Source organism: Sus scrofa, chromosome X (genome assembly GCF_000003025.6).
Source record: "Sus scrofa isolate TJ Tabasco breed Duroc chromosome X, Sscrofa11.1, whole genome shotgun sequence".
Classification (NCBI taxonomy): Eukaryota; Metazoa; Chordata; class Mammalia; order Artiodactyla; family Suidae; genus Sus; species Sus scrofa.
In genome coordinates this window covers 120,360,858-120,387,493 of record NC_010461.5, presented here as the reverse complement: position 1 = coordinate 120,387,493, position 26,636 = coordinate 120,360,858, and the positions used below count along the sequence as shown (strand labels likewise).

Below are 26,636 nucleotides of genomic sequence, written 5' to 3'. Positions count from 1 at the left end.
CCATGCCCTCACCTCTCCCACCTAAATCCTGTTAAAAATGTAAAGCACACAAAAGAAACACACACACACACACACACACACAAACTTTAAACCAAAGGATGAAAACCAGAAAACCTAACTAGTATCCCAATTCTGTCTGTCAGTAACATTAATATTTAAAGAGTGCTTTAGATTTGTCTTTTCACATTTGTAACAACACATGCTAAATAAGACCTAAAAGGGGTAAAGTGACTAATCCAAAATCACAGCATCACAGAACAGACAGAGGCCGTTATCTACAACATTACCTGGCAGGCCTCAGAGAACACTCACATTCACACCATGTGCATATCAGAGGCCTCTAAATTACTATGTCAAAGAAAACAATAGAAGACCTTTATTACACAAACCAGAAACATAAGCACTAGAACATACCTCTTCTTGCGGAACATTTTTCTCATTTTCAGCCTCAATTCTCACCCTCACGACTCCTGATTTGTCCACAATCTCCTGAATCAGTTTTCCATTTTTCCCTATTACTTTGCCTATGAAATAAACAATTCACGTTTGGCTTTAAAAACACATACTTCAAGCCAGTAAGCATATCCCACTGTAAACTATCACATCTTATGTATATGTATAAAATTTCACATAACTTCAATTCTTTCCCTATCTATCTATCCATCTATCTATCTCAAAATGCAAATGGAGACTTTTCAAAAAGACAGAATCAAACTGGCTTTCCATGTTATGAGGTCATCATTTTTCAAACTCCTCTGCTCAGGTATTAAGAGTTGACTAATACTTGTGAACTGATTAGGTAATTTTGAATTTTTAAGGTAGTTCGAGGATAGGCTCTTATTGTGCATAAAAGGGCACAGTTTAAATGTTCAGGTATAGTGGTATAGTGTATCACTCTTTCTGCAAAGTTCAATACAAGGAATTTAGGTAAAGGATAATATAAGACACATTTGCTTATTTATTTAACAGTTTCAGTCTATCTGTACCTGACTTAAATCTGCTTCTGTGCCCATGGCAGCTATTTTTAGAATTTTATATGGCACATTTGTAAAAGATACTCTAAGTTTAAAAGCAACTTAAGCAGCTACCCTTTCACCTAAAGGAAATACACATTCTTCAGACCAACGTGTTAACAGATTTTTAGTCCTGTGCGTTACTCACAAATTACATTAGTATATTAGCAGGTGAGGGGACTGGTCACAGAGTAAAAGATTAAGATATCACACTTTTAACTTAAGACCACAATGAAAAAGCTTAAAACCAGTTCAAGATTAAGTTTGGTCAATATCTTTTAAAACTCCAAAGACTGCAAACACTAGTAATGAAGAGATACTCAATCTTGTCCCTCATTTTACATTCGATCATATACTTAACTGGGAAATGACTGCTTTTACAGCCATCATCACACATTAGTATAAAGCAAGACATTACAAATATTAAGAACAACTGATTCTAGACATCTATATGTGAATAACATCTGATCTCAAAGGGCTCTCCCAACGTACCTAAAGCACCCTTCACTGGCCACGTCCATCATGTGCTTGCCCCACCATCTAAAGTAGGGATGGGGAAAAAAACTAGAATCGAAAACTTGCTTTGAGCCAATCCTAGACAAGAATGCAGGGAAAGCTTTTTCAAAACAGGACCTTGTGGTTCTTCTAATCAGCAGAGCCTTGGCACTCTTGCTGTGTGCGGCAGCCTCACTCACCCCCATAACCTCTTTTGACTGGTCAGTGGTCAGGGAAAAGAACTGACACCACTGTATCAGGACTCCTGATCCAGGTCTTTCTGTCAATTATTTCTGCCCTTCTTCCCTTCAAATGAAAAGGAGTGGAGGGAGGAGAGAAGTTACATGGAGTCTTCCCATAATTTTTTTTAAGTCTATAACACTTATATTTTCACGAATTAATGCTGATTTTAATAAAGGTCTTTTAAATGAGTTAACAAGAAAAATGAGATTTTTGCATGTTTCTATTAATATCTTAACTATCCTATACATTGTGTGTTAACTAAAGCTGATTGAACAATTAAACCAACACACTGTCAAAACGGGTGAAGAACAAGCAAAGCTTTAGAAGAGATAAACATCCCAAAGAGAGTTTGTAGAAAAATAAAGAGATCATAAATTATATTGTGGGACTCAAAAACTCATGAAACACTGATTAAACACCTGCCTTGCCAAATCTCATACATAAGCGCTTTCTGAAAACCCCCAACATTCCCAGCATTGGAGGAGACAATTTTTTTTGTTTGTTTGCTTTTTAGGGCCACCCCTGTGGCATATGGAGGTTCCCAGGCTAGGGATCGGACTGGAGCTACAGCTGCTGGCCTACACCACAGCCACAGCAACGCTAGATCTGAGTCACCTCTGGGACCTACACCACAGCTCACGGCAGCACTGGATCCTTAACCCACTGAGCGAGCCCAGGGATAGAACCCGTGTCCTAATGGATAACTAGTCAGGTTCATTAACTGCTGAGCCACGACAGGAACTCCCTAGTCTGGTTCTTTTCAACTGCACCACAACAGGAACTCGCAAGGGGACAATTTTTAAAACAGTACTGTCTTATTTTACCAGCCAGAAACAAAACAAAAACCAGGCTTTCTGGTGAATGGTCACTTCTGGGATCCTCTTCTCTTCAGGTAAGACCACAGGTAGAATCTACTTTTAATAGCAAATAATCCAATTTTATATTACATAGTTATTTCCACATCCCAACTGACAGCTTACTACAATTCTGCTGTACTGAACTCGATGGCATCGTTTTGAATAAGGGGAAGGAAAGAGAACCAACAGAGTCCCCTGCTCTGCCAGAGCTTAGGTAAACTACATCTTTATCTATACCTATACCTATCTCTGTCTTCCTACTTTTAATTATCACAACAATCCTGTGAGGTAGACACTATGCTCACATTTGTTTTATTTATTTAAAAACTGTTTTTTATGGCCCACTCGTGGTATATGGAAGTTCCTGGGCCAGGGGTTGGATCGGAGTCGCAGCTGCAGTGACACCAGATCCTTTAACCCACTGTGCTGAGCCCGGGATCAAACCCCCATCTCTGCAGCGCCCCGAGCAACTGTAGTCAGAATCTTAACCCACTGTGCCACAGCAGGAACTCCCACATTTGTTTTAGAGGTGAGGAAGACAGACTCAAGAAGGCTAAGTCTGCTGTCCAAGGTCAAACAGCTACCAAAAGTGAAGCGGAGCTGAAATTTAGCTCCAACCCCTATACCCAAGAACCTCCCCCTACCATCATGCCATCTCCAAAATGAACTTTAGTGAAGCCAACACATAAGTTTCTATTCAGTAATTTTTAAAAAACTGTCTAATGGGTATACAAGAATTTCTAAATTTGTTTGCTATGCTTTTTGTGGGGCCAAAAATCTAGAATAATACATGATATTTAAACTATTCTGTAAATATAAGTACTCAAGATTTTCCAAGAATAACAAAAAGAATTTATAAATTTAAAATAACTTTTCTAACTATAAAATGTATGCAATTGCTTGACAAACTATAAATAGGAGGAAAATAAGTATCATTCACAACCTCTTATCATGAGCTAACCGAGATAGTAGTGCTATATGTACCATTTCCATACATGCAACTGGTGTGCAAGTTACCTTAAGGACATTACATAGTCATCCTTTTTAGTTGTAGTATATAGGTGAGAAAATAATTCTGCATTTTTTCACTAGTATTTATACTTCATTTTCAATCAAACTAATTTTCTTTCGGAGAAAAATGTTACTCCAAGTGTTTTTTAACGGCACAGGAAGAGGTTTCTAAGTCTATGCTGACAAAGAAAAAGCTGGCTAAGTAGAACTGAAAGTATGTGAAGAAAATGTGCAGGAAGTCCTTACATTCTCGTTCTTTAAACCTTCCGAAGGGCATGCATTACTCTTTATAATCGCTCATGACAGCAACTGAAAAAAATTTTTTTCAATGTAGAGGCAGTATGTCCTAATCTTATTTGTAAATTAAAAATATATGTAGTATTCTTGATTAAAACTACACTTGTTTTCATATGTTCTTACTAAAGCTAACTGTAGCATTTAAGGGCACTGGCGAAGAGTTCCCAGGTGTTTGCTGGTACGCATGCTGGTGCTGGTCATCAAACAGCGGCACTCAAGTCAAAATGAAGAATTACAGCTGATGTTACAAACAGTCCCACAGACATTACGAATTACCTCTAGCTTTGGAATTTATTAGATTTATTTAAGTAACCTATATTCGGATCTTCAACTGCAAGATAGTTAAGAGCAGTATTATTTTACAGCCCCCTTAGAGAGATCAAACACCAGGCTGCTCCAAATTACAAAAAGTCACCAAATGTCATTAATTTTGAAAAAAAAATGTATTTAAGATATATAAATTATGCAGTGAAGAGGCTGTACAAAATGTATCCTTCCAGGAGCCAGTAGGTTTGAACAAAGCAATACCTTTTGCACACCTTCTGAAAATGCAATCTTTGAGGATATTTACCAAATATTTTCTGCACACCATAAAAACAGACTCTATTTCAAAGATTAAGCTTCAGCTAAAGACTCCACAAGTGAGTGAAAATGGAATTCTATCAGTATGAATAAGCTGTTTATCTAACTTGTTTTGCAGTGCGTGTCAATATCGATCTCTGACTCACCTACTAAGTTCCTTGGAACTTGTATGACATCTTCGGCAAATTCAAGAAAGCTTCGAGCCTTTTTCACTGCATCCTGATCCTAACAGTTAAAAGATTTAAAGCAACAAAAGATGAACCATCTGAAATCCTGTTTTCTTTTTAGGAAAAAAAAAAAACTATTTAGTTAGTAAACTATTTACCTCTCCATAAATATGAAACGTGCAGGTATCTTCATCGAGATCGATAGCAGTGACCCCAGGTACCTTCCTAGCTTGCTGAATATTAGCACCATGAGTACCAATAGCTAGACCCATCAGATCTTCTCGTACGATAAACTGTTCATGAAACCTTGAGGCAAGTTGCCTTGAACTCTGAAGAGAAATGCACATCTGATTAGTATGCTTTATCAACTCCTAAGACAACTGTATTTAGGTCAGCCATGTAAATGATCTTGACCCTGTAGATCAGGGGCCTATAATTAGTTTCAGTTGGAAACTAACAGGTCTCAGAAAATATTTCACACAACAGCAATACTTTTTAGGTTACTGAAGGTCTATGCCATTTGATATATTTTTGTTAATAGGAAAGGGCTTGTTGACAATTTTCCAAGGTAACTTCTGAAAACCTATTTGCAAGGTTGCCTTAGTTTACCAATGACATCAATGTAATAATTAAGAAGCAGATCAAATGTTCCCAAATAACAACCAGCTCACTGGGTCTGACAGACTCCATATTAATGAAGTTAAAGAAATGTTAAATACCATCTTTACAGAAAGTTGTATTCATTTCATTTTTATTAAAGGATATGCAGGTGCATGTGTGTATATATTTTCCCCTAGAAACAGTGCCCTTTACATAACTTTTATCACTAGATACCGTGGTCTAGACATCTCTCTAACGAGGTGATAACATTAAAAACACACCCTCCCTCCCACCCCCAACCCAAGTAAAGAAATCAGAAAAATTACTGCTACAGTAATTAAACTGAGTGATTACAGAGTGCCAAAGATTTACAACTTACATATGTGTCTACAACCTAAAATGAGATCAGAGTCTGTAAGACCTCGTGATCTGGATCCACAAGTATGATGAATTCTTTCAAATATTCAGCAATGACTGAACTAGGTTATACTAACACCTCAAACTTGTGGATAATCACGCTCTTTAAACAGTATTATCAAAATTTAATGTTTAGTTCTAGCATGCCATTAATGAAAACCAAACATATTAGTGGCTCATGTTGAAAAATGGAAATTTCTTTTCTGAATATGCAGATCTCTTTAATATTAGTAGTGACGAAAGAGAGGCATGCACACTAGTTTCTCATTAACATACCTGATAATTTGAATGAATGAGTGTAACTACTGTAAACAATTTTAAAAGTATAATACCTTTTTTGCAGATTAGAGAAACAAAATGTATCAAATATTCCTGAGACTTATCAAGAGGTCGTGTTTTTTGAGACCTGGTTCATTCTTTTCATTGATAATTCACTGGTCAATGATAAGCCAAGGGTACGTTAACAGATTTAAGCAGCATTAGATGTTCAAAAAGAGGTAAATGAGTATATTTCCATAATACTCACAATGAAAGTAAGGAGGCTGTTCTGGCCTAAAAAGTTATGAGAGAATCACTAAAGAAACCACAAACTGGTGAACACAGGGACATCAAGAAAGAATGAGAGTAAAAACCAATTCAACAGACCTCCATGGTCATAAAGAAAACAAAGGAGCAAAAGGAGATATAGCAAAAGGAGATGTGAATGTCTCCTCTCCTGCTGAGAGTTCAGCAATCACATATTAAGTTGGAAGGTGGCAAGTTTCACAGGGTTTTACAAAAATACAGCCCTTAGTAGTAGGTCACCTTTTCTTTTTAAAATTCAGTTGGGAAGGAACTCCTTTTCTCCTTTACTATTTCAACTGCATGGTGTTTTCCCTCTAATGAAATGAATAATGATGAAGAACTCCGGAATCCGAGAGCAATATACTTGTGTTGGCACATTAAACTAAAATCCATTTAATTTCTACGGCAATGGATGGAAGTACTAAATAGTTATCAATGAAAATAAATGTATGGTGATGGAAATTATTGGAGGATTAATAAAAGTAGATAAAATGCACCTTAAGAGACGAAATAGTAAGTTAGGGAAATAGCCTCTGGCAGGAATCTGAAGACAGGAGTTTTAAAGAGTGACAACCAATTAGAATGAAGAAGTTCTATACCCTTTTAAACAGAGATAAACATACATAATGAAAGGAATATGATTAGATATTTAAATACTCTCTAGTACTTTAATGATAACATGTTTTACGGAAGAAGCACTGCTTCATTTTATTAGCAGCATTGATGAACTTCTGGTAAAAAGTGAGTTGGCCAGAAGTTCCTTAACATACATAAACTGCTGCTAATTCTGAAACCTCAGGCACAAAACTTTAGTATGATTATGCTTTGTACAATTTAATTTTTCAAAATACAGAATATAATGAATTGCTAAGAAACAGTAAATAAAGGACAAGCTGCCCACATTCAAGTTTTATAACCACACAGTTATCACTTCCAGATAGTCTTACAAGTAGCACTAGGGAAAGCCACATACCTCTAGCTGCTTACTGGCTTCTTCATTTCTCAGTATCAGAGACAGCTTAGTGCGCAGACTCCGAAAGTGCATGTCAATCAACATGTGTGCTCGCTTCGAGGTCACTTCATTGATAGACTAAAGGGTATAAATCAATACCATCACTATCAAAGCAAATGCCCTAAATGAAATACACCGAGGTAGACCACTCAAAAACACTCACCAAAATGACGAGCTGATAACCTTCTGGATCATAAGTTACAGAAAAGGCACCAACTGCCTTTTTAAAGTCCTTATGTGCCGATTCTTTGGCACACCTAGGAATAAAAAGAACATCCATTGTGAAGTTAAGATGAATGATTACCAACTACTGGTACAAATATACACAGAGACATTTGCTCCAAGTAAAACTGTTGACTCTTACTAAACTTGATTAATGCAAAATACGCTATATCCACATGTAAAAGTTGAGTTCTTTTGCTGTACCTCTCTGAAATACTCAGCCCAAACAAGCAATATAGATTATAGAGAAAGGAAAAAACCATTTCTGTTCTTAAGGGATTACTGGTGATGGTCTTAGGTTACCAAAGGTGACAGCTCTGGGGGGTGGCCACTCTCCTCTGCAGGCTTCCTGATTCAGTAACAGGTAGGTCACTAATTTTCTTGAGGCAATGCTGAGAACTTTTGGGGATAGCTACAGGGCACCCAATTTTGTTTTGTTGTTTCTCATCTAATGAAAAACTGCTGACCGATTTAAGGGAGAGAAAAGGACATGGATATAAATCAGAAGGCACAAACATACATACGCAATCTCTATAATTAAGAAGCAGGATTTCTATGTAATATTTCTCTAAACGGTGACATGTCCAAATCAAACTTAATACAAGCTCTTGACGAAATCTTTATAAAGGAATTTCTGCTCCAAAACGTCTTTACGCATTATTTCAGTTCAAGGATTATAAGACAGATGACCTTTTAAATCTGCTTTAGCTCTACTTGTTACATATTTATCTGAAAATACTAGCTAAAGGGGAAGAAATATGGAGGAAGCTCCACTGTCCAGAAATTGATTGGTGACTTAGGATACAATATCTGTATTAATCAGTTCTAAAATCTTAAAATTCTATGAACAATGCTTATTTTAGAAAACAAAGGTACATTAGCCATGGATCTAGCCAAGGAAGTTTAAATAGGTGGAATGCTGGCTTGATCACATAACTGGAAAAAGCTAAATACGTTTTTTCCCCCCACTATTTTCGCAAACCATTTTGCCAAAGTTCCATTGAATTTACAAATTTATTTGCTATTGTTTTAAAATAATATTTTTTAAATAAATTGCATAGCATCTTTAAGTTCTCAGCCAACTTACATTTGTCGTAAATCTTCGGGCACATCCAGTTTGATTTTATGGAAAGTATCTTTTGTGGCAGGTTTGTTGGGATTAACCGATCGTAAACGTTCAATTGTGACAATTTCATTGTATGTAGCGTCACATGCTGCATATTCTATCACGTAAAACTGAGAGAAATAAGTGCAAGTCATTCCTGGTCATAGCGCTTAAAGTAAGAATAAGAAGCTATACCTATTTCATTATTTCTAAATTCTCCAGAGGGGGGAAAAAAAAACTGATCACCTAAATGCAATACATCAAATGGACTAAACATGTAATCATTTTAATAAAATGACTCAAGTAAGATGTTACTTAAACATAGAAATCCAGACTGAAATGCAGTATACCTGGCTTTAGAAAAGAGAAATAGCATATGAAAAAGAATTTAAATAGGCATTTTCCTACCTCACCCTTTATCATCCTCACTTTAGCTAACCACCAACAGCAAGGCTCTTTTTCATTTGCTCTGGAATAAACCTACACAAAAATTACAACATAGAATATTTCATGATTAACATCATTCAAAAATCTACAAATTATCAGACATCAAGGAAAATTTCTTAAAATGACCTTAGGTATCTTCCAAACCCACATGCTCTATACTTTAAAGCAGAATGCACCCGTACTTCTAGACAGACAGACAGACACACACACACTCAGAAACTCCCTGATTACCGGGGAGAGGCCTGTAAAAAGTGCTTTCCTATTTCTCTGTGCTACCTCAGTGACGGTCAGTACTCTGAATACGAATGCTCAAGAAAAGCTGACCATTCCTAAACCTGTGCATACTTTCCTTGGATACCTTGTGAGCTATGAAAATGTATCTTAAAAATGTAGACAAACTTGTTTTTGTTTTACTCTAATAAGCACATAACAGACTGGAAGTCACTGTCCCCAGCCTACTGCCTGACTGCATGGTCACTAATGGCTAAGGCCACTGACTACCCAGCCCATTAAGAATACCACTCTGGCATTTCCGTCTCCTGGGAACTAAACAGATAAATCCTTGGTCACTCTCTGGTCTCCTGTCCCCTCCTCACTGAAATGGACAACTTCACGCTGGCAAGCCTTCGGATACCACCTTCCTGCCCTACACACTGTGGATCAGTTCTTCTAAAGTGATGCCTCTGGCGACCCCTTCAAAGTGTGCAGCATGGAACCTTTTGTGAGATATTGGCAAATCAAAGGTAACAGGAAAAGAGACAACACAGATACTCAGAAGCAGACGGAGAGACAGACACATACTCAGAAGCAGAAAGAAGACGGAGGGAGAGCAAGGCGGACGGGGAGGAGAGGACAGGAAAGAAGGCAAATCACTCAAGGCTCCAACTCCCATCTCGCTTTTACTACTGAAGCCAATAGTTAGACAGTGTGGTGACAAAATACAACTTAACTTGACCTACCTTTCCCTCTTGCTCCCACCACTTCTGTACACCTCTGCTCTAGCCATAGAAATAATCTCCGTTATTTGTTAATTGTTATGTAATGCAATGAGGTCATCCTGGCAAGAGCGTTTCATTGGGTCCCATCTGTCACGTGACTAAAGTTGGGGGGGAAGTCCCCTTTATCCATCACTATCATGAACATTCCTGGTACAGACAGACCCAAAGACCTAAGGGTAATGGTTATGCAATACAGTGACTAAATACAACTAGACTTAACCTACATTTCTCTCCTGTAATCATCAATTCCTTTCAGCTCTGCTCTAGCCAGTGATAACCTCAGTTATGTGTTAACCATTAGTGAGGTCACTGTAGCAACAGCATCTCACTGGTTTGCCACCTGACTCAGTTGAGAGGGAAAAAAATGGTCCCCTTTATCCATCCAAATGCTATTATGAGGACCTGTGATACAGACAGGCCACAAGTCCTGGTCCTTGATTAACTTCAGGAAGCTTGCAGTCTCCTGGGGGAGTGAACTGCAAAAGGTCCTCAGGCACAGACAGAAGTTGTGTCCCTCCTAGGACCCCTCACAAAACCAAGCCCAGTTCCTTTCACCTGATAAGTACTGAGTAAATTTTTGGTAAATAAATAAAACCATTCTATACCTACTTTAAAATTATACAGACTCCTACACTGTTGGTGGGAATGTAAACTGGTACAACCGCTATGGAAAACAGCATGGAGGTACCTCAGAAAACTAAATATAGAACTACCATATGATTCAGCAATCCCACTTTGGGGCATATATCCAGACAAAACTTTCATTGAGGAGTTCCCGTTGTGGCGCAGTGGTTAACGAATCCAACTGGGAACCATGGGGTTGCAGGTTCAGTCCCTGCCCTTGCTCAGTGGATTAAGGATCTGGCGTTGCTGTGAGCTGTGGTGTAGGTTGCAGACGCGGCTCGGATCCCGCGTTGCTGTGGCTTGGGCATAGGCCGGTGGCCGCAGCTCCGATTCGACCCCTAGCCTGGGAATCTCCATATGCCGCGGGAGCGGCTCAAGAGAAGGCAAAAAGACAAAAAAAAAAAAAAAAAAAAAAAAAACCAAAAAAAACCCAATGTTCATTGAAGAAGATACATGCACCTGTATGTTCACTGCAGCACTGTTCACAGGAGCCAAGACATGGAAACAACCTAAATGTCCATCAACAGATGAATGGATTAAGAAGGTGTGGTACACATGCACAATGGAATACTAGTCAGTCATAAAAAAGAAAGAAATAAAGCCATTTGCAGCACCATGGGTGGAACCAGAGACTCATACTAAGTGAATTAAGTCAGAAAGAGAAACACAAATACCATGTGATATCACTTACATCTGGCATCTAATATATGGCACAAATGAACCTTTCCACAGAAAAGAAACTCATGGACTTGGAAAACAGACTTGTGGTTGCTGAGGGGGAGGGGGAGGCAGTGGGGTGGATGGGGAGTTTGGGGTCAGTAGACGCAAACTATTGCACTTGGAGTGGATAAGCAATGAGATCCTGCTGTGTAGCACAGAGAACCACATCAGTCACTTGTGATGGAACATGATGGAGGATAATGTGAGAAAAACAACGTATGTATATGTGTAGCTGGGTCACTTTGCTGTACAGCAGAAATTGACAGAACACTGTAAATCAGCTATAATAAAAATTTTTTTAATAAAATAAAATAAAACTATAGAGAAAAGAACACAGGCCCAGACATCCCAGAGACCTTCTCTGGCACTCTCTAAAATAGCACTCCTGCCCCTGTATCACCTCCCATCCTCTTTTTTCTTCCTAGGACTTATACACAGCTGCCATGAAATTAGCTATCTGCACTAGAATGTGACCTCATCAAAGGCTGGGGACTCTTCTGTTTCACAGCGCCATGTGTACCTGGCACAGGAAGTAATTCAAAGACCTAGGACAGCTTACCTGACCTGTACAAATGGCTACTTAGCTGCTTCCTTCAGACTACAAATACTCATGAAACTGCAACTGGCACCAGGGAGAAGACAAGAAGCTTAAAATGGAGTATGTGAAGGGGGAAGACAGGATACCATACAGATCAACTACAACACAAGGCAGACTCCAAGTGCCTTAGGTCCCACAACAATTTTCAGCAGCTAGAGAAAATCAAAAGCACAGTGTTTTTGTTAATGTGGTACATCTCCAGAGCACCTTTTAGTCAAAGACATCAATGGCACATCAGCAGATGGTGCACAGCTTCTCCTGCAAAAAGGTATTTTACCTGTACGTGTACGTACTAAAACTCATAGATGAGTTTTTAAAAATATCCCAGGAATATTTACTGCTACTTAAAAAAACTCTAGGATGCTGCTCTAAGTCATGAGTGTTTCCTAACCCATTTTGCTTACAATGGGGTAACAGCTGTAAACTAACAACATGCCATTCAAGTGGAAGATTCAGAGATTGAGGGAAGAGGGGACAGAAGTACTACTGGGCAAAGGAAATCACTGGTGACGTTCAAGTCGTTCCCTGAGTGCTGCTCAGGCAGCCACACTTAAGCACCAATAACATATTATTTCATATCATTTTTATGATGGGTCAGACAAAAGTATATCTGCATCACAGGTATAATTCTCGAGGTAGGTTAAAAAGTGTTAGAGACAATGGATACCAAAGGCACAGGCAAATTAAATGCTCGCACTTCTTCAGTGTTTAATAACTCGATGGCAGGAGAAACTTACCTCAACTTCGTCGCTTTCATTTATATCTTTATTATAACCTACAGGTGGTGGGAATCTCACATCATGGAATGGAATCTGCCTCTCTGGCTGCCAGCTGCAAATAAGCAAATGCAATTATTTAACATGCTTTACGGTTTAACAGAAACCATGACCACGATTTTGGTTAAGTGTGACCCTCTGTTTTTCTAGTTTAAAGAAGCAAATGCTTAAAAACTGTCAGTGTTTTGCTGAGTGGGACATAACAGCAAAATAGAGACATTTCAACAAAGTCTGCATGCAGCATAGCAGTCCTATAGTTCTATTTGGAATATTTCTCTAAACACAACAGATCGACATCACAATTTTCCAAATAAGTCCTTCCTCCAATAACTTAAACCTCTAAGAGTTCTAAACTTAAAGCCACAACAGCAATTTCCTTTGATGCTTAAATTAAATACGTTAGTGTCAGTAAGGGTTAGTAACGTCACCACCATACTTCCACTTGCAAAGGAATTTTAACCACATTCCAGCGACCACAGAAACTGGTCCTGAATGCCCTCTAATTCCCAAGCAAAATGGGGCAGTCAGCACATTAGCAATTCACAACTCACTTTTCCCCCTTTAAATTTTAGATCCCACGAGGTGGTCAACTCTTGTCATGGACAGCCGGCTGCTGATCGGTATGACGTAGCAGCATATGCGCTGGCCTGGTGGGGTCTCCTAAACCACAGAAACCCGCTGGAGAAAGCCTATGGGAGTTCAGTAAGTTGCCTACGCTTTTTAATTTAAAACTATATGGAACTTTGAAAAACACCAAATTATTCTTTTATATCCACAATGATGTAAAATATTAAAAGATAATAAACTTTGCAAAAACACTACTGCTAGAGAAGTCACTTCTGGGTTTCCTCCTAAAGGGCTTTCTTAGTAAAATCCTATCGCAAAAAGTGCCATTTTTTTAAGAGCTATTACCTAAGACAGCAGGGTAGGTAAGTCAGATTTGTGGCAATCTGATTGAGGCCTAAACCCTTTCTCCGGATTATTATATACCCTTAAAAAATATAACTTTTTAAAAAATTGTCTTCAGAAATATTTTTTTAAAAAATATACTTACTGAGGAGTTCCCGTCGTGGCTCAGTGGTTAAGGAACCCGGCTAGTATTCATGAGGACGCAGGCTGATCCCTGGCCTTGCTCAGTGGGTCAAGGATCCAGCGTTGCAGTGAGCTGTGGTGTAGGTCATAGACGTGGCTCGGATGTGGCGTGGCTGTGGCTGTCGCGTAGGATGGTGGCTACAGCTCCAACTCAACCCCTAGCCTGGCAACCTCCATATGCTGCGGGTGCGGCCCTAAAAAGACAAAATACATATATACACTTACTGAAATTAGTAACTTAACACATTTTAGATTCACCGCTAAATTTGATTTGTAAATCAAGAATTATTTAAGTGTTAAGTATACGGAGATAAAAATTAAAATTATTTATTTAAAAAATGTGAAATATGGAAGGTAAAAAGAAAGCATCTAAAATAATGTGGTATTTCAGTTGTTTATCATTGAAAAGAAAGGGTGAAGATAGTTTGAAGTTTTACAAAACGTCAGCTTTTTGTTTTTGTTTTTTTTAAAACAGAAAAACAAAAGGCAAACAAGGAAGTGGAAAGAGACTGCTTTGGTAGGGACCTATCAAATCCTGGTGGCTTGCTCAAACCCAGAATGAACCTCATATACACTCCACAAACACAAGGAAAAAGATGATTCTTTTTCAAATTCCCAGGATGACATAGCTTGAAGAGAAAGTTGTACACAGCTATGGTACAGAAGAGAATCAGGAGTTCCAAAGACAGAATATTTTAAGTTTATAGCAGAAATCAGATTGAAAACAAAAGAGAAGTGAAACTAGACACATTCGTAAATGCATAGAGGAAATGAGTGTTTGCTTAATACTTTAGATTAAGGACTACAGGAGAAACTAAAAGAGTGGCAAATAAAGATAATTCTCCCTTCGTGGGAAACAGTGTTTACCAAGTGATGGAAGCAAGCAGATAAGAGTATAATTACAAGAGAAAAAATTACTTTCCAAATTATCAAAGATTCCTGTGTTAAAGGTGTGATGCTATTATCTAGTGTATGATGCCTGGATGATCATGCAAAGAGGCTGATTTTGGAACTTTTGGCTCTTATGTATTCAGAGAAAGGTATTCTATTATCCAAACTTGTATTTTAGACTGAAACTATTTGTCTAGAGCTAAGAAAAGGGTCGGATACTCTAAATCCTTTGATCTCTGTCCTCTATCCCCCTAAGTGTGTTTCAGGCATCTGGGAATACTACAGTTGAGCCCTGAACAACTCAGGGGTTAGGGATGCTGACCCTCTGCACAGCCAAAAATTCATGAGTAACTTATACTCAGCTCTCCGTATCCACAGTTTCTGTGCCCGTGGTTTGCATCACGAATTCCACCCACCCTGGATCGTGCAGTAGTGTAATATCTGCCATTGACAAGAATCCACATAGAGATGGTCTTGAGCAGTTCAAACTCATGCTGTTCAAGGATTAACCGTACTTTGTCCTGTTGGTAGCTAAAAGATGCTGCTAACATTCTAATTACAGCACATCTGGGTCAGATACCATATTTTAACAGATTTATTGAGATATAATTCACATAACCATATAACTCATCCATTTAAGTGTATGTACAAATCAGTGGTTTTAAGTATATTCACAGCCATGTGTAGCCATTACCAGTCGATTTTAGAACTGTTTCATCATTTCAAAATCCCACATTCTTCAGCTATGGGTCTCCATTCCCCCACCAGCCCTAAGCATCCACTAAGACATTTCTTCTCTCTATAGATCTGCGATCTTTTTTTTTTTTTTTTTTTTTTGTCTTTTGTCTTTTTTTGTTGTTGTTGTTGTTGTTGTTGCTATTTCTTGGGACGCTCCCTCGGCATATGGAGGTTCCCAGACTAGGGGTTGAATCGGAGCTGTAGCCACCGGCCTACGCCAGAGCCACAGCAACACGGGATCCGAGCCGCGTCTGCAATCTACACCACAGCTCACGGCAACGCCGGATCGTTAACCCACTGAGCAAGGGCAGGGACCGAACCCGCAACCTCATGGTTCCTAGTTGGATTCGTTAACCACTGCGCCACGACGGGAACTCCCGATCTTTTTTTGATACACTATTAATTTCTCTTGGTAAATAAAAGCCAAAACATAATTCTTGACCATCCCTCAGAGTTCAGTAAAATTATAAGATCATGACCACATCTACACTTTGGCTAAGGAGTTTATGCGTGCTGTAGAATCTTGAATGGCTACTCTGAAAACAGACATTATTAGAATTCAAAAAACTTAAAGAGACTAGTCTCCCCCAATAAAATGTTAACATCTATACTACTGATATTTTCATATAGCTGTTTCTAGGCCTGTACGTATTTGTATTTACTCATCTAGCAGAAGAAAATAGAAAAGATCAGTTATTGCTATTAATGATTATAAATATATGCAACAGATATAAAACGTTAATGGGTGAACACAAAAATTTCCAATATACTGGACAAGTAAAACCATCAATTTTAGATTTAACATCACAAAACTCATATCAACTTTCCCAATACCCATGAACCTATTCATTTTCATCTTTTAACATTTACAAATATTCCTATTCAAACTCTCAGCTACGAATACAGTAGAATCTGGTTTCTTTCTTCACATTCAAGGGGACTGAGATGTAAGGATCTAGATTATACAAAAGGGCTCTCTGAGGTCATTGGCAGGAAGAGTCATTCCATTGGTTTAATACTGAGTTGTACAGGAACTTCCTGGTCAGTAACATGAAGATCCATTCCTGAAAAACACTCAAACTGGACTTGAATTCTTAAAATGAGGAGTAAAAAGAAAAATCGCCATAAAATATTAAAGGACCCGAATATTAAAATTACATAATGACACTTACTTGTTTTCAAATGCCACTGTTATTGAATCTTCATGAACATCCTTTACAAACGCCTATAAGAAAATAACACAATTAAATTAGCTTCTAGGCTTAAACATCATTTTTGTTTTTAGTTACATTTTACAGAGATACCAAACATCTTATGTTCAAGAACAGAATGGAGCTTCACATGAAAGTCTGTCACTTTGTGAGGCTCACTCATTCATGAATCACATCTACATTTAGATACCTACTTTGTGCTAGGCCCTAGGAAAACCGATTTGTTAAAATTGCTCCAGAGTTCGGCATCCAATAGGACAAAGACGGACAAGTCAATTGAACGTTACAATGCAAGGTGCTGAGTGCAGACCTGAAGGTATACTTCAGGCTAGGATGATCGGAAACTAAGAAATTTGTTCCAGAGCTATACGCCAGGCGTATAGATCTGCTATAATCTGTTGTTGTCTCTTTAATACAATTTTAGGAGAATACAATAGTAAATAAATATAATCTCAAAACTTTGTATACACAAGTACACTAAGATCTCTTTAACAACAATATGTTGCTAATACCACTAAAAAGCCCAAGTACCAGGTTTAATTAAATTCTCAATCTCACAGGCACTTGGAGAAAAAAACAGTAATATAAAGTACAGAGGTTTAAATCTTTTAAATCTGATGACGCAACTGCTAATAATCTGCAGAAAGACATAACAAAAGTAATAGCTAACTAATTATCAAGAATTCTTTAATCAGCATGCTCTCCGTAATTCCATAAAATTAAGTTTTTAAAAAGGTGCAGGAGAGGAGGTTTTGTTTTTAACAATTAGAGGAGTACCATAAAACAAAAAGAAACCCAAGGGGCTTTATATCTTAAATCGTTCTAAAATGTCTTGAGAGATTTAAGCTTCTTACCCAAATTTGTTCTATACATGTTTCTGTCCTTTCATGCTTTTTCCCTGTCTGTAGGATTAGGCAAAAGGCCCTTCGTGGCCTGGCCCCTCTGCTCACCTCTCCAAGCGTCATCTTTCACATCCTTGGAGGTTGATCCAGCAGTGCTTAAACTAGATGGGCCTCTCTCTGTCCCTACTACTGTTCCTTCTTTCCTACTGTCCTTCCCCTCTTCTCACCTAGCTATCTCCTACTGGTCTTTTAGATTTCAAATGCAGTTCAGATGTCACCTCCTATGGGAAAACCCAGAAGACCAGGTTAAATTCCATCCTGGGCATTCTTAGAGCATCCTATTGGTATCTTCACTATAAACTTACGCCCGCTATAGTATTATCGCCCATTTTCCCACCAATGGTAAGCTTCCCAAGGGTGGTCAATACAGGTCTTCTTTTATTTACCAGTGAATTTCAGAGTACCTACCAAGGACTAAATGAATAGTTATTATCATGGATCGATGCCTAAGGGGTTCCTATCCTAGCCTTGGAAGAAAGGTAGGTGTGTGGCTGCAGTGGTGCTATATGAGACAAACCGAAGAAGGTGAGGTTCCTATCCAACTTAGAGAGTGGAATTTGGGGAGGCACAGCAGGCCACATGGGCAGTAGGAACATAGGCTTAGACCTGGAGAAAAAGCTTGAGGTGTGACAGAAAGAAATCCTCTGTGGATAAGGAAGCCAAGAGAATTCAATGGGGAAAAAGAATTGTGTTTTCAACCCAAATGGTACTGGGACAACTGGATATCCACATGCAAAAGAATAAATTTTGTCCTTGCCTTATATCACATACAAAAAATCAACTAAAAATGCATCAGAGACATAAATGTAAGAGCTCGAACTACAGAAAGAAACTTGGAAGAAAATACAGTAGCAAATTCTCATGGTTTCAGATATTGGGAAGATATACCTAGTTCAAATTAAGACCATTCTTTAGCTTCTGTTTCCTTAGTAAAAAAAAAAAAAAAAAAAAAACTGGCACAATTTCTGGTATATAGTAGGTCCCCAATAAATGTGTTAAATAAATCTTCAGTGCAAATGTCTTGGTAAACAAATACATCTTCAAAGGCCAGAAGCTGAAGCATTTTTTAAAAGCTGAAACTTCCCCAAATATCAAATCAAAATATTATCAGCCAAGGATTAATCAGCAGGACCCTGGGAAACATTTACAGTTGACCCTTGAACAACATGGGTTTGAACTGCAAGGATCCACTTAAACGTGGATTTTTTTTCAGTATGTATAGTATCTATATTTTCATTTTACAGATTTTTAAATTAACTAAGTATGGGGAAAAGTCTGTGTTTAATTAAAGATCACAATATGTGGAATCAAAAAGAACTAGAGTTTGAGTCCTGATTCTACCCAAATTCTTTCATCTTCCTGCTTTGGGGTGAGTCATTTATCAATTCCTTTGTTTTTGAGGCAGACTGTGCAGGGGGTTGGTACCCCCTAACCTCCATGTTCAAGGGCTGACTGTACATGGAAGCTGAACAGACACATGAAACTTCTGCAATTATGCGTAAAAGAATAAAAGCAAAGCTATGCTAAAAGAAAGTTTGTAAGATCAAGACGGACTCTAATGGAATCCAGGTGTTCTGCTATACCCAAGATGGCTAAACCATTATTCCTATATTAAGCCTGTATCTTTACAATTGTTGGTTTTAAAGCGGGGGCAAGGGGGGGTGTCTACATTTTCTTCCTAGCATTTTGATCTTGCTTATTTTTCCTCAGCTATATTTAAATCATAAACATCTACAGAGTATTCTGAGAACTCTGGTTTAATCCTGACCATGATATTTTAGAATATACTAGATTTCATAAGGGTAGGTGCCCCCAGTGCTCCGAGGGGTTGTTTGCCTCACTATTACTTCAGCAACAGAAAGGCTTGATTTTGATTTACAGTCAGAGGTACTGGATGTTTATTTACCTTTATAAAGTAAGTCCCACAAACTACGGCGAATGGGAGAAAAGACACCTTCCTCCCACCACCTTCTCCCTTGTCTTTACAGGGTGGCAAATTAACAATCTGCTTTTTGAGGGTGGGACTCCTATTAGAAGCTAATCTCTTATTTTCCAAAACTTGTCATTGCTTCTGTCTTCATCCTCGTCTAAAGTTCTATGTTTCATGTCTTGGCAGTAATTAATATTAGTCCCCTACTGCGTATTATGTGCTAAAAACATAAGTCCTTTAGTCAGCTAAGTAAACAGCTGGGTGAAAACTATTCTCACTAAATTAGGGATCTTTCCAATACCATTGCCTTTGTCTAAAACTGCGCTGCTGTTCATCACAGAAGCTGCTGGTCAGATGTGAATATGTGTATTTAATTAATTACAATTAAATAAAATTAAAACTCAGTCTTTGAGTCAGACTGGGCCACATTTCAAGTGGCTGAGTACCTACTGTAGTGGACACAGCACAGGTAGAGATCTCACTTCCATCATCACAGAAAGTGCCACTGAGCCACAGTGATTTAGAACATTTACAAATGATGGGAACTGTTTTCGAACCCACCTTGAAAGCACTCTAAAAGTTAGTCTCATTACTTCATTGCTATATTTTAATTTTTTTCTATTTGCCACAAAGTTATCGCACAGTTTAATCATACTCATTCACCACATTTGCCTATTTCCTAAAATTAAACATTCCCTCAATGGAGGAAGATATGCAACTGTTTGGACCATATCTAAAAAAAAAAAAAAAAAGCTTTCACAGACAGCAAACAATTCTGCATGGAGTGTCAGAAATGGTTTGAGTAATCGTCACAGCCTGCCAGAGCCACTGCCTCGAAGTTAATGAGCTTTATCTGTATATGGATATTTGCATGACTGTTCCAAAACCAGTCATTTTAGTCAGTGTTTGCGTATTAAGTGAATACAGAAGGCATGAAATACCTTCTTGTTGCTGCTATAATAAGTGGATTAAAAGAAATTCACAGGTTGCCTCTGGCCTGCATCCTCGCCAAGGACAAAAGCCTTCTAAGGCCTTCTGCTAAACTGTCACTTCTAACAAAGGTCCCATCTTTTTGCTTTTCATAATACTTTTTCTAATAACCCCCGCTTTTGGCCCTGACCCTCACTTACACCTCAACACTCGTCCCCTTCCCTTCCCTGGCCACCCCCTGAGCACTATCACTCCCCTCCCCCGACCCCACCAATGTGGAGAAGTACATTTTGTTATGACCTCTTATTTATCTACATCAAGCAAAGTTGATGAGAAGACAGGTTCAGAGGATTCCTGAGGGGTAACCAAAGAAGGCAACTGCATGAATACATGAAGGAAGCTGCATGGGAGTGGGAAAAAAAAGCTAGGGTTCTTGAAAGAGTCAGCAGATTCAGCGGCAAAGAGTTTTGCTGTGAATGAGGGCTAAGTTCAAAACCTTGATTCTACAACATAATAGCTGTGAGACTCTCCAAGAAGTGGTCTCTGGGCCTCAGGTTCCTTGTCTGCAAGTAAGGAATGGATACAGGAACTGGACTTGCCTTCTAAGGCTGTTGTGAATAATGAAATCACACGTCTAGTACCTAGCACAAGGCTTGGCACACAGCTGACGCTAAATAAAGGAGAGGTAAAGCAGAGAGGGGCATATTTTATAGAAGATGCAGAACCATAAGCACTCTTGTGTTTGACAAAGTTACATCTCACCAAAGCACTCTTTAAAAAAAGATTTAAATGGAGTTCCCTTGTGGCTTAGTGGGTTAAGGATCCCGCACTGTCACTGCTGTGGCATGGGTTTGATCCCTGGCCCGGGAACTTCTACATGCCATGGGGTGTGGCCAAAAAATAATAATAAAGATTTAAAAATCAGGATAGAAAAAGAAAAGCGTGTTTCCTCAAAGATACAAAATACTAAGATGGTATTTAGACTTTGAGAAGAAAAAAAAGTGATGACTATCTTTGGGGTTTGAGAAAAGTGCTAAAAGTGCAGTTAAAGACAGACACAGGCTCCTTTTCGGGGGAATAAACAGAAAATTTTTAAAAAATCACTATGGGAACCACCAACTTATTGGCAACTGGGCCAAAGAGGCAATCATAAAACCATACTTACCAAAGTGTGTAATGACTAGAGATATCTAATTCAAACATTACATTATCAGGACTGATGAAACTGAAAGAGCGTCCGTCCCCAGTCAGGTAAACTCTTACCTCCCCCCTACACCTCACACCTTAGTTTGGTAAACTCTCTCACAAATCTGAGCCACTGGTCACAAGAGAGACTGCAGCACAGGCTTCTGAACATCAGTGAACACAACCACTACATGATCCCTGCAGGCCGTACACGGAGTACAGTGAGAAGTCTCGTTAGAGAAAACAGCACTGCCAAATACCCCTCCTAAAGAAGAGCTGTAGGAGATAGATGATAAAGACATAGACACGTGATATACTACGATTCAAACCCAAGGCTTCACATATAAAGCAAGTTACTGCTTGGCCACCCTTTGAATGTAGGCGAAACAATGAATGAGAATGAACAACGGAAAGGCAAAAGTACAATAAACCTCATCAACGGTTCTTCCAATCACAGTGCATGTCCAGGAACACCTGACTTCACTTGGGCAATTACCACAAATTCTCAGAAAAATGCATTCTGTCTGATTCAGTTCACCTTGACCCAAAGACAACACGCAGGTTCAGAGAGAATAATATTAAATGGGTTATTAATTTTCCTGTGTATATGTAGTCTAACTTTTGAGTGCTTCAGTTCTTAGGTGCTCCCAATGTAACAAAAGCAAATTTCATAGCAGGATCAAAGATTGCTAGCTTTATCTTTCATTCACAGGCACTCACATGAAGAATTACAGCGTAACATGTCAAGGTGCAAGAGTTAATCAAAAGGGAGCCGATACATAAGCTGCATATTTCATGACATCTTTGTATCAACGGTGAAAATGGTAACGTAGCCTTGCAACTGTCCTTACAGAATGCTAAGGCAGTGCTACCGTAATAAATACAAAGATTACAATGACATTTTTAAAATGGGTAGGAAATCAAACCCGATTCATTTCTTCAAGCTAAATTTCGTCATTTTAGGAAGTCAGACTACCTGATCTCAAATCCTAGATCTGACCCTTACTAGCTCTGACGCTTACTAAGTCACTTACTTCATCTTTCTGTATCTCTGTGTTCTTGTCCTTGAAATGGGTACAGAAGTACCTCAGGACTGTGAGAGGTGCTTAAATAAATGAACAGAGCTAAAGTACAAGAAGAGTGCCTGGCACCTAGAAAGCTCTCAGCACCTGTTAACAGTTACCATAACCATCATCTCAGTCATCACAGGAAGCATGTTCCCATAACAGGCAGGAATCAGAAACCCAATTATTATGCCACTGAATTCTGCATTCAATTAATAATTTGGAAGTTTTCAGAGTGCATGAATATGAATCTGGAAAATGCTCCGTTCAAAGTAGAAAGAATAATGATGCTTCCACAAAGATACTAAGCACTAAAAAGGTTGTTTGGGAAGAAAAAAATGTAGTTGAACCATCTACTTCCTCGAAGTAGTACGGAAAAACAGTGGTATGCAAAGCTTAGATCGAGGCACTTTAGAAAAAAATGTGAAGAGTGCCTTATGCAAATTTATTTGTGGTAAAGCTGATTTCTTACAGGCTATGTAGCTGACAAGACATGTTGGGCCACTAACGCCTTCATTAAAAAGATTTCCTCTTGATTGTACATTTTAGGCAGCTGTCCCTACAATAAAGACCTTATTTCAACATTATTTGTTTAGGGAATGATTTGTACAAAATTTGTGAGGTATAATTCAAGAGTCTTCATGTCTTAAATAACAGACTCTGTACCTTGTCTAAGTCTGAACATTTCTAAGTCAAAGAAACTACTAAGCATAAAAGTAGTGCCTCTGACAGTTATTAAATCTAACTTCCAAGTTTTTAAGAATAAACACCAGCGGGAAACATAGAAATGAGCTGTTATAATCTTAAGAGTTTAGGTTTCATGGCTGTTAACTCTAAATCCTAAGTTTGAGTTAATTTTTTTAGAGAAAAAAGTTCCAACTGTTCTCAGCATATACTCTATTTGGTTTATACTGCAAATTTGGACCCAAAGATAAAAGAACTGTACCTGGCAATATGGTGGTTCTGTCTGGCAAATCAAAGTCTGAAATCAATTAAAATGAAGGCATTTGAGTTGCTTAGGTCTTTAAGCCTTTTCAAACAATCCGATGAACCCAGGCTCCTGATTTTTCATAACTATTCTCCATAATAGTTCATTTTTATTAGGCTTTCCCATCTTTTCTGCCCATCCCACTGGACAAGTAACTCAGTTTACTTTTGCTTTACTTTTATAATTCACATCAACATTAAGAGTCCCATAAGAATTTATTTAGATCTTTTTCATTATAGAAACCACTTTTCTACCAATACAGACCATATAGGTTTTTTAAAAAAATAAAACTTTAATGAAACACAAGACCAATCTCTCTGCATGTCTGTTCACATTTCACATTTCCTCTCAAGGAACTAAGTAAGAGACAGCCCATTCCTTTATTCACCTTTATATTAAGCAACTTCATTGAAAAACAAAAATGTGGGGGGTGTTAAGAGCAGAGACAGAGGGCATTTCTTTTATTTCAATCAGTTTACAAGCAAAATCACAGAAGCAAATCATAGGTTGCTGGAAGAGAACAATAAATCCTTCAAAACCAGGATGTGGTACTTGCCCTCTATAGCAAGCAAACCCCACTACAAGACAGTAAGAGTGGCGTCCAATCTAAGTTAATTATCATCGCTCAACCATTACCCCTGCTCACATTTCTTGCAGTTAGTGCCCCAAATCGAGTGAGCACAACTACCAGTCTAGGAAACAGAACAGTTCTACACAAACTAACCAGCAGAAATTATGGATTAATGAAATAAATGCAACCAGAATTTGGACTGCAAGAGTCAAGTGAAACAATTTTATACTGGTGAGACTGTTAAGAGCATCAATGGTGAGTTATTTTTTCTTCCTTTTACAGCTAAAAGTTTTATCATTTTGCTAAAAGTATGGAACTGTTTATTTACTTTTTTCACTTACGAAATATATCGATCTCCAAATATCAATGTAAAATTGGTAAACACATAGTTAATGTTTATTTTCCTATTGCTTGTTTGAAACGTTTGTGTTATCCTATATAAATTTAAGAATTGCATTTGGACAATGGCAATATTTAATTTCCACGCTTCCTTCTACATGCACCTTCTGTTGCCGAAATTCTGTAGTAAGGTGGGACATTGCTTACAAAAGTTATAGAGAGACATTCAAGAGGAAATGAGAACCCATAGATTGCTAGATCTACACTAAGTATCGACACACTACCAACACTTGAAAATATTTTTAATCCTCCTTTTCAAAATGCAAGATATTAGCTGATTGATTTGCAATGGTGTAACTTAAAGAGAGACCCGCAATAAAACCTGGCAAGCCTCCTTAAAACCTCAACAATACAGTCCACTGCAACATTACACATTCAGAGAAGATAGTCAAGTACTTGGAGCACAAAACAATCATTTCTATTTACTTAAAAAATCCCCAGCAATGATATACTCTTAATTTCCTCAAGTTTCATGGCATATATCCAGGCCTTCGGAGGGTTAAATTTTTCTTAAGTAGCAAGCAGAGTTGCCAATGTTTTTAGACGCTGAAGCATCTGTATTCCTGAATTCGCCCACATTTATAAAAAGGGAAGGGGGGCCACGAATACTCAAGATTACCAACTTTTATAATGCATTACTCGGATACGTCAGGGTCTTCCTGAAACTTTTGAATCTAAAACCTCTTCTGAAATCCACAAAGAAAGGTCACTAAAAATCAGTTGCCATTGTGATTTGGTACCGACTACAGCTTCTTACTACTCTTTCTTTACACCGCTCGCCCAGAACAGTGGAGCTCTCCGAAGTCCCAATGCTGGAGAAGCCAAAGGAGATCGCAAACGCTCTTTGCAAGGCAGAAGGCGGCTTGACGGAAGCGCCCCCCGCTCCTCTGCAACTACCCACACGTCAGGCCCGGATCCCACTGGGAGAGGATATTTAAAAAAAGAGAAATAAGCCGTCACCGTCACTTCGGCGCGGATACCGGCCCTTCCCGCCCGGATCTCCTATCTGCCGTCGGCCCTCGCCCATCCCCAGCTCTCCTTGCCGGGACTCGGCCCCCGAAAGGACACGTTCTTTTCCTTGCCCGGCTTCTCATTCCGACAGGCGCCGGGGCCTCCCCTAGGAGAGGCAGCGGGGCTCGAGGGGCTCCCTACAGGCCCTAAGTCCGGTCCTTCCCTCCCTTCCAAACAACATCCCGCCGAGCGCGCCTGGTCCCCGGGCGCGGCGCTCGGGAAGCGGGCCCCAGGCCTGCCTCCAGCCGAGGCTAAGAAAAAAGGGAGGGAAAGAAGGGGAAGATGGGGCCTGCCCTGGAGCCAAGTACCTTGTAGAAAGCGCCATTGGAGCCCCGCACTTCCACCACCAGCTCCTCCATCTTCTCGTCCGCCCTGCTCGCGCCGGGAGCCCGCCCCCGAGAGCTGGGCTGCGGGCGCTCGAGGCCCAGCCGCCGCCGCCGCCGCCGCCGCCGCCGCCGCCGCCGCCGCCGCGCTGCCGCACGCCCCCCGGCAGCGGCGCCGCCGTCACCGCCGCCGCCTGCGCTCGCCGTCGGCTCACCGCCCGCTCCGAGGCGGCCCCTCACCGGAAGTGAAACCGAAACGGAGCCGAGCGCCTGACTGAGGCCGAACGCTCCGGCCGCTCCGCGTGTAAACAGTGAAACCGCGTCACGTGACCGACGCCGCCCCTCCCCCCGCGGGTTCGGCCCCTCGGCCCCGCCCTCTTCCCCTCGCGGGCCCAGGAGCGCGCGCCTGCGCGCTGCTGGGGACCGGCCGGGGGCCGGGCCCAACGTAGGGCGCGCGGGCTGGGCGTGCGCGGGCTCGGCGGCGGGCGGGAAGGCGGGAAGGGCGGCGACAGGTCGCCCCGCTGGCCGAGGTCGGCCGGCTTCCCCTTGCCCGGCGAGGTCCAGAGCACCCTTTCATTTAGGGGGCCAAGCCGAGGCGTGGGAAAGGGCCTCCCATAGCCACCAAGCGTATTCACTTAGCTAAGTCCGGGCCG

The 26,636-nt window shown here is 39.7% G+C and overlaps 1 protein-coding gene across 17 annotated transcripts in view; it reads right to left on the bottom strand.

Moving 5' to 3' along the window:
• The window catches only part of FMR1 (fragile X mental retardation 1), a 39,051-nt gene extending 12,789 nt beyond the window's left edge, over window positions 1-26,262 (bottom strand). For 4 of the 17 annotated variants that reach the window (XM_021080771.1, XM_005673958.3, XM_003360470.4 and 1 more), the window contains exons 1-10: window positions 25,969-26,256; window positions 16,642-16,694; window positions 12,710-12,803; window positions 8,994-9,065; window positions 8,568-8,716; window positions 7,422-7,515; window positions 7,220-7,336; window positions 4,824-4,994; window positions 4,645-4,723; window positions 415-524 (exon numbers count right to left, since the gene is read on the bottom strand). In XM_021080771.1, coding sequence (XP_020936430.1) covers window positions 415-524; window positions 4,645-4,723; window positions 4,824-4,994; window positions 7,220-7,336; window positions 7,422-7,515; window positions 8,568-8,716; window positions 8,994-9,065; window positions 12,710-12,803; window positions 16,642-16,694; window positions 25,969-26,019 — 990 coding nt within the window. In that variant the 5' untranslated portion in view covers window positions 26,020-26,256. Of the gene's footprint in view, window positions 1-414; window positions 525-4,644; window positions 4,724-4,823; window positions 4,995-7,219; window positions 7,337-7,421; window positions 7,516-8,567; window positions 8,717-8,993; window positions 9,066-12,709; window positions 12,804-16,641; window positions 16,695-25,968 lie in introns of all 17 variants that reach the window. The other 13 variants (XM_005673954.3, XM_005673956.3, XM_005673960.3 and 10 more) reach the window with 7 other exon arrangements.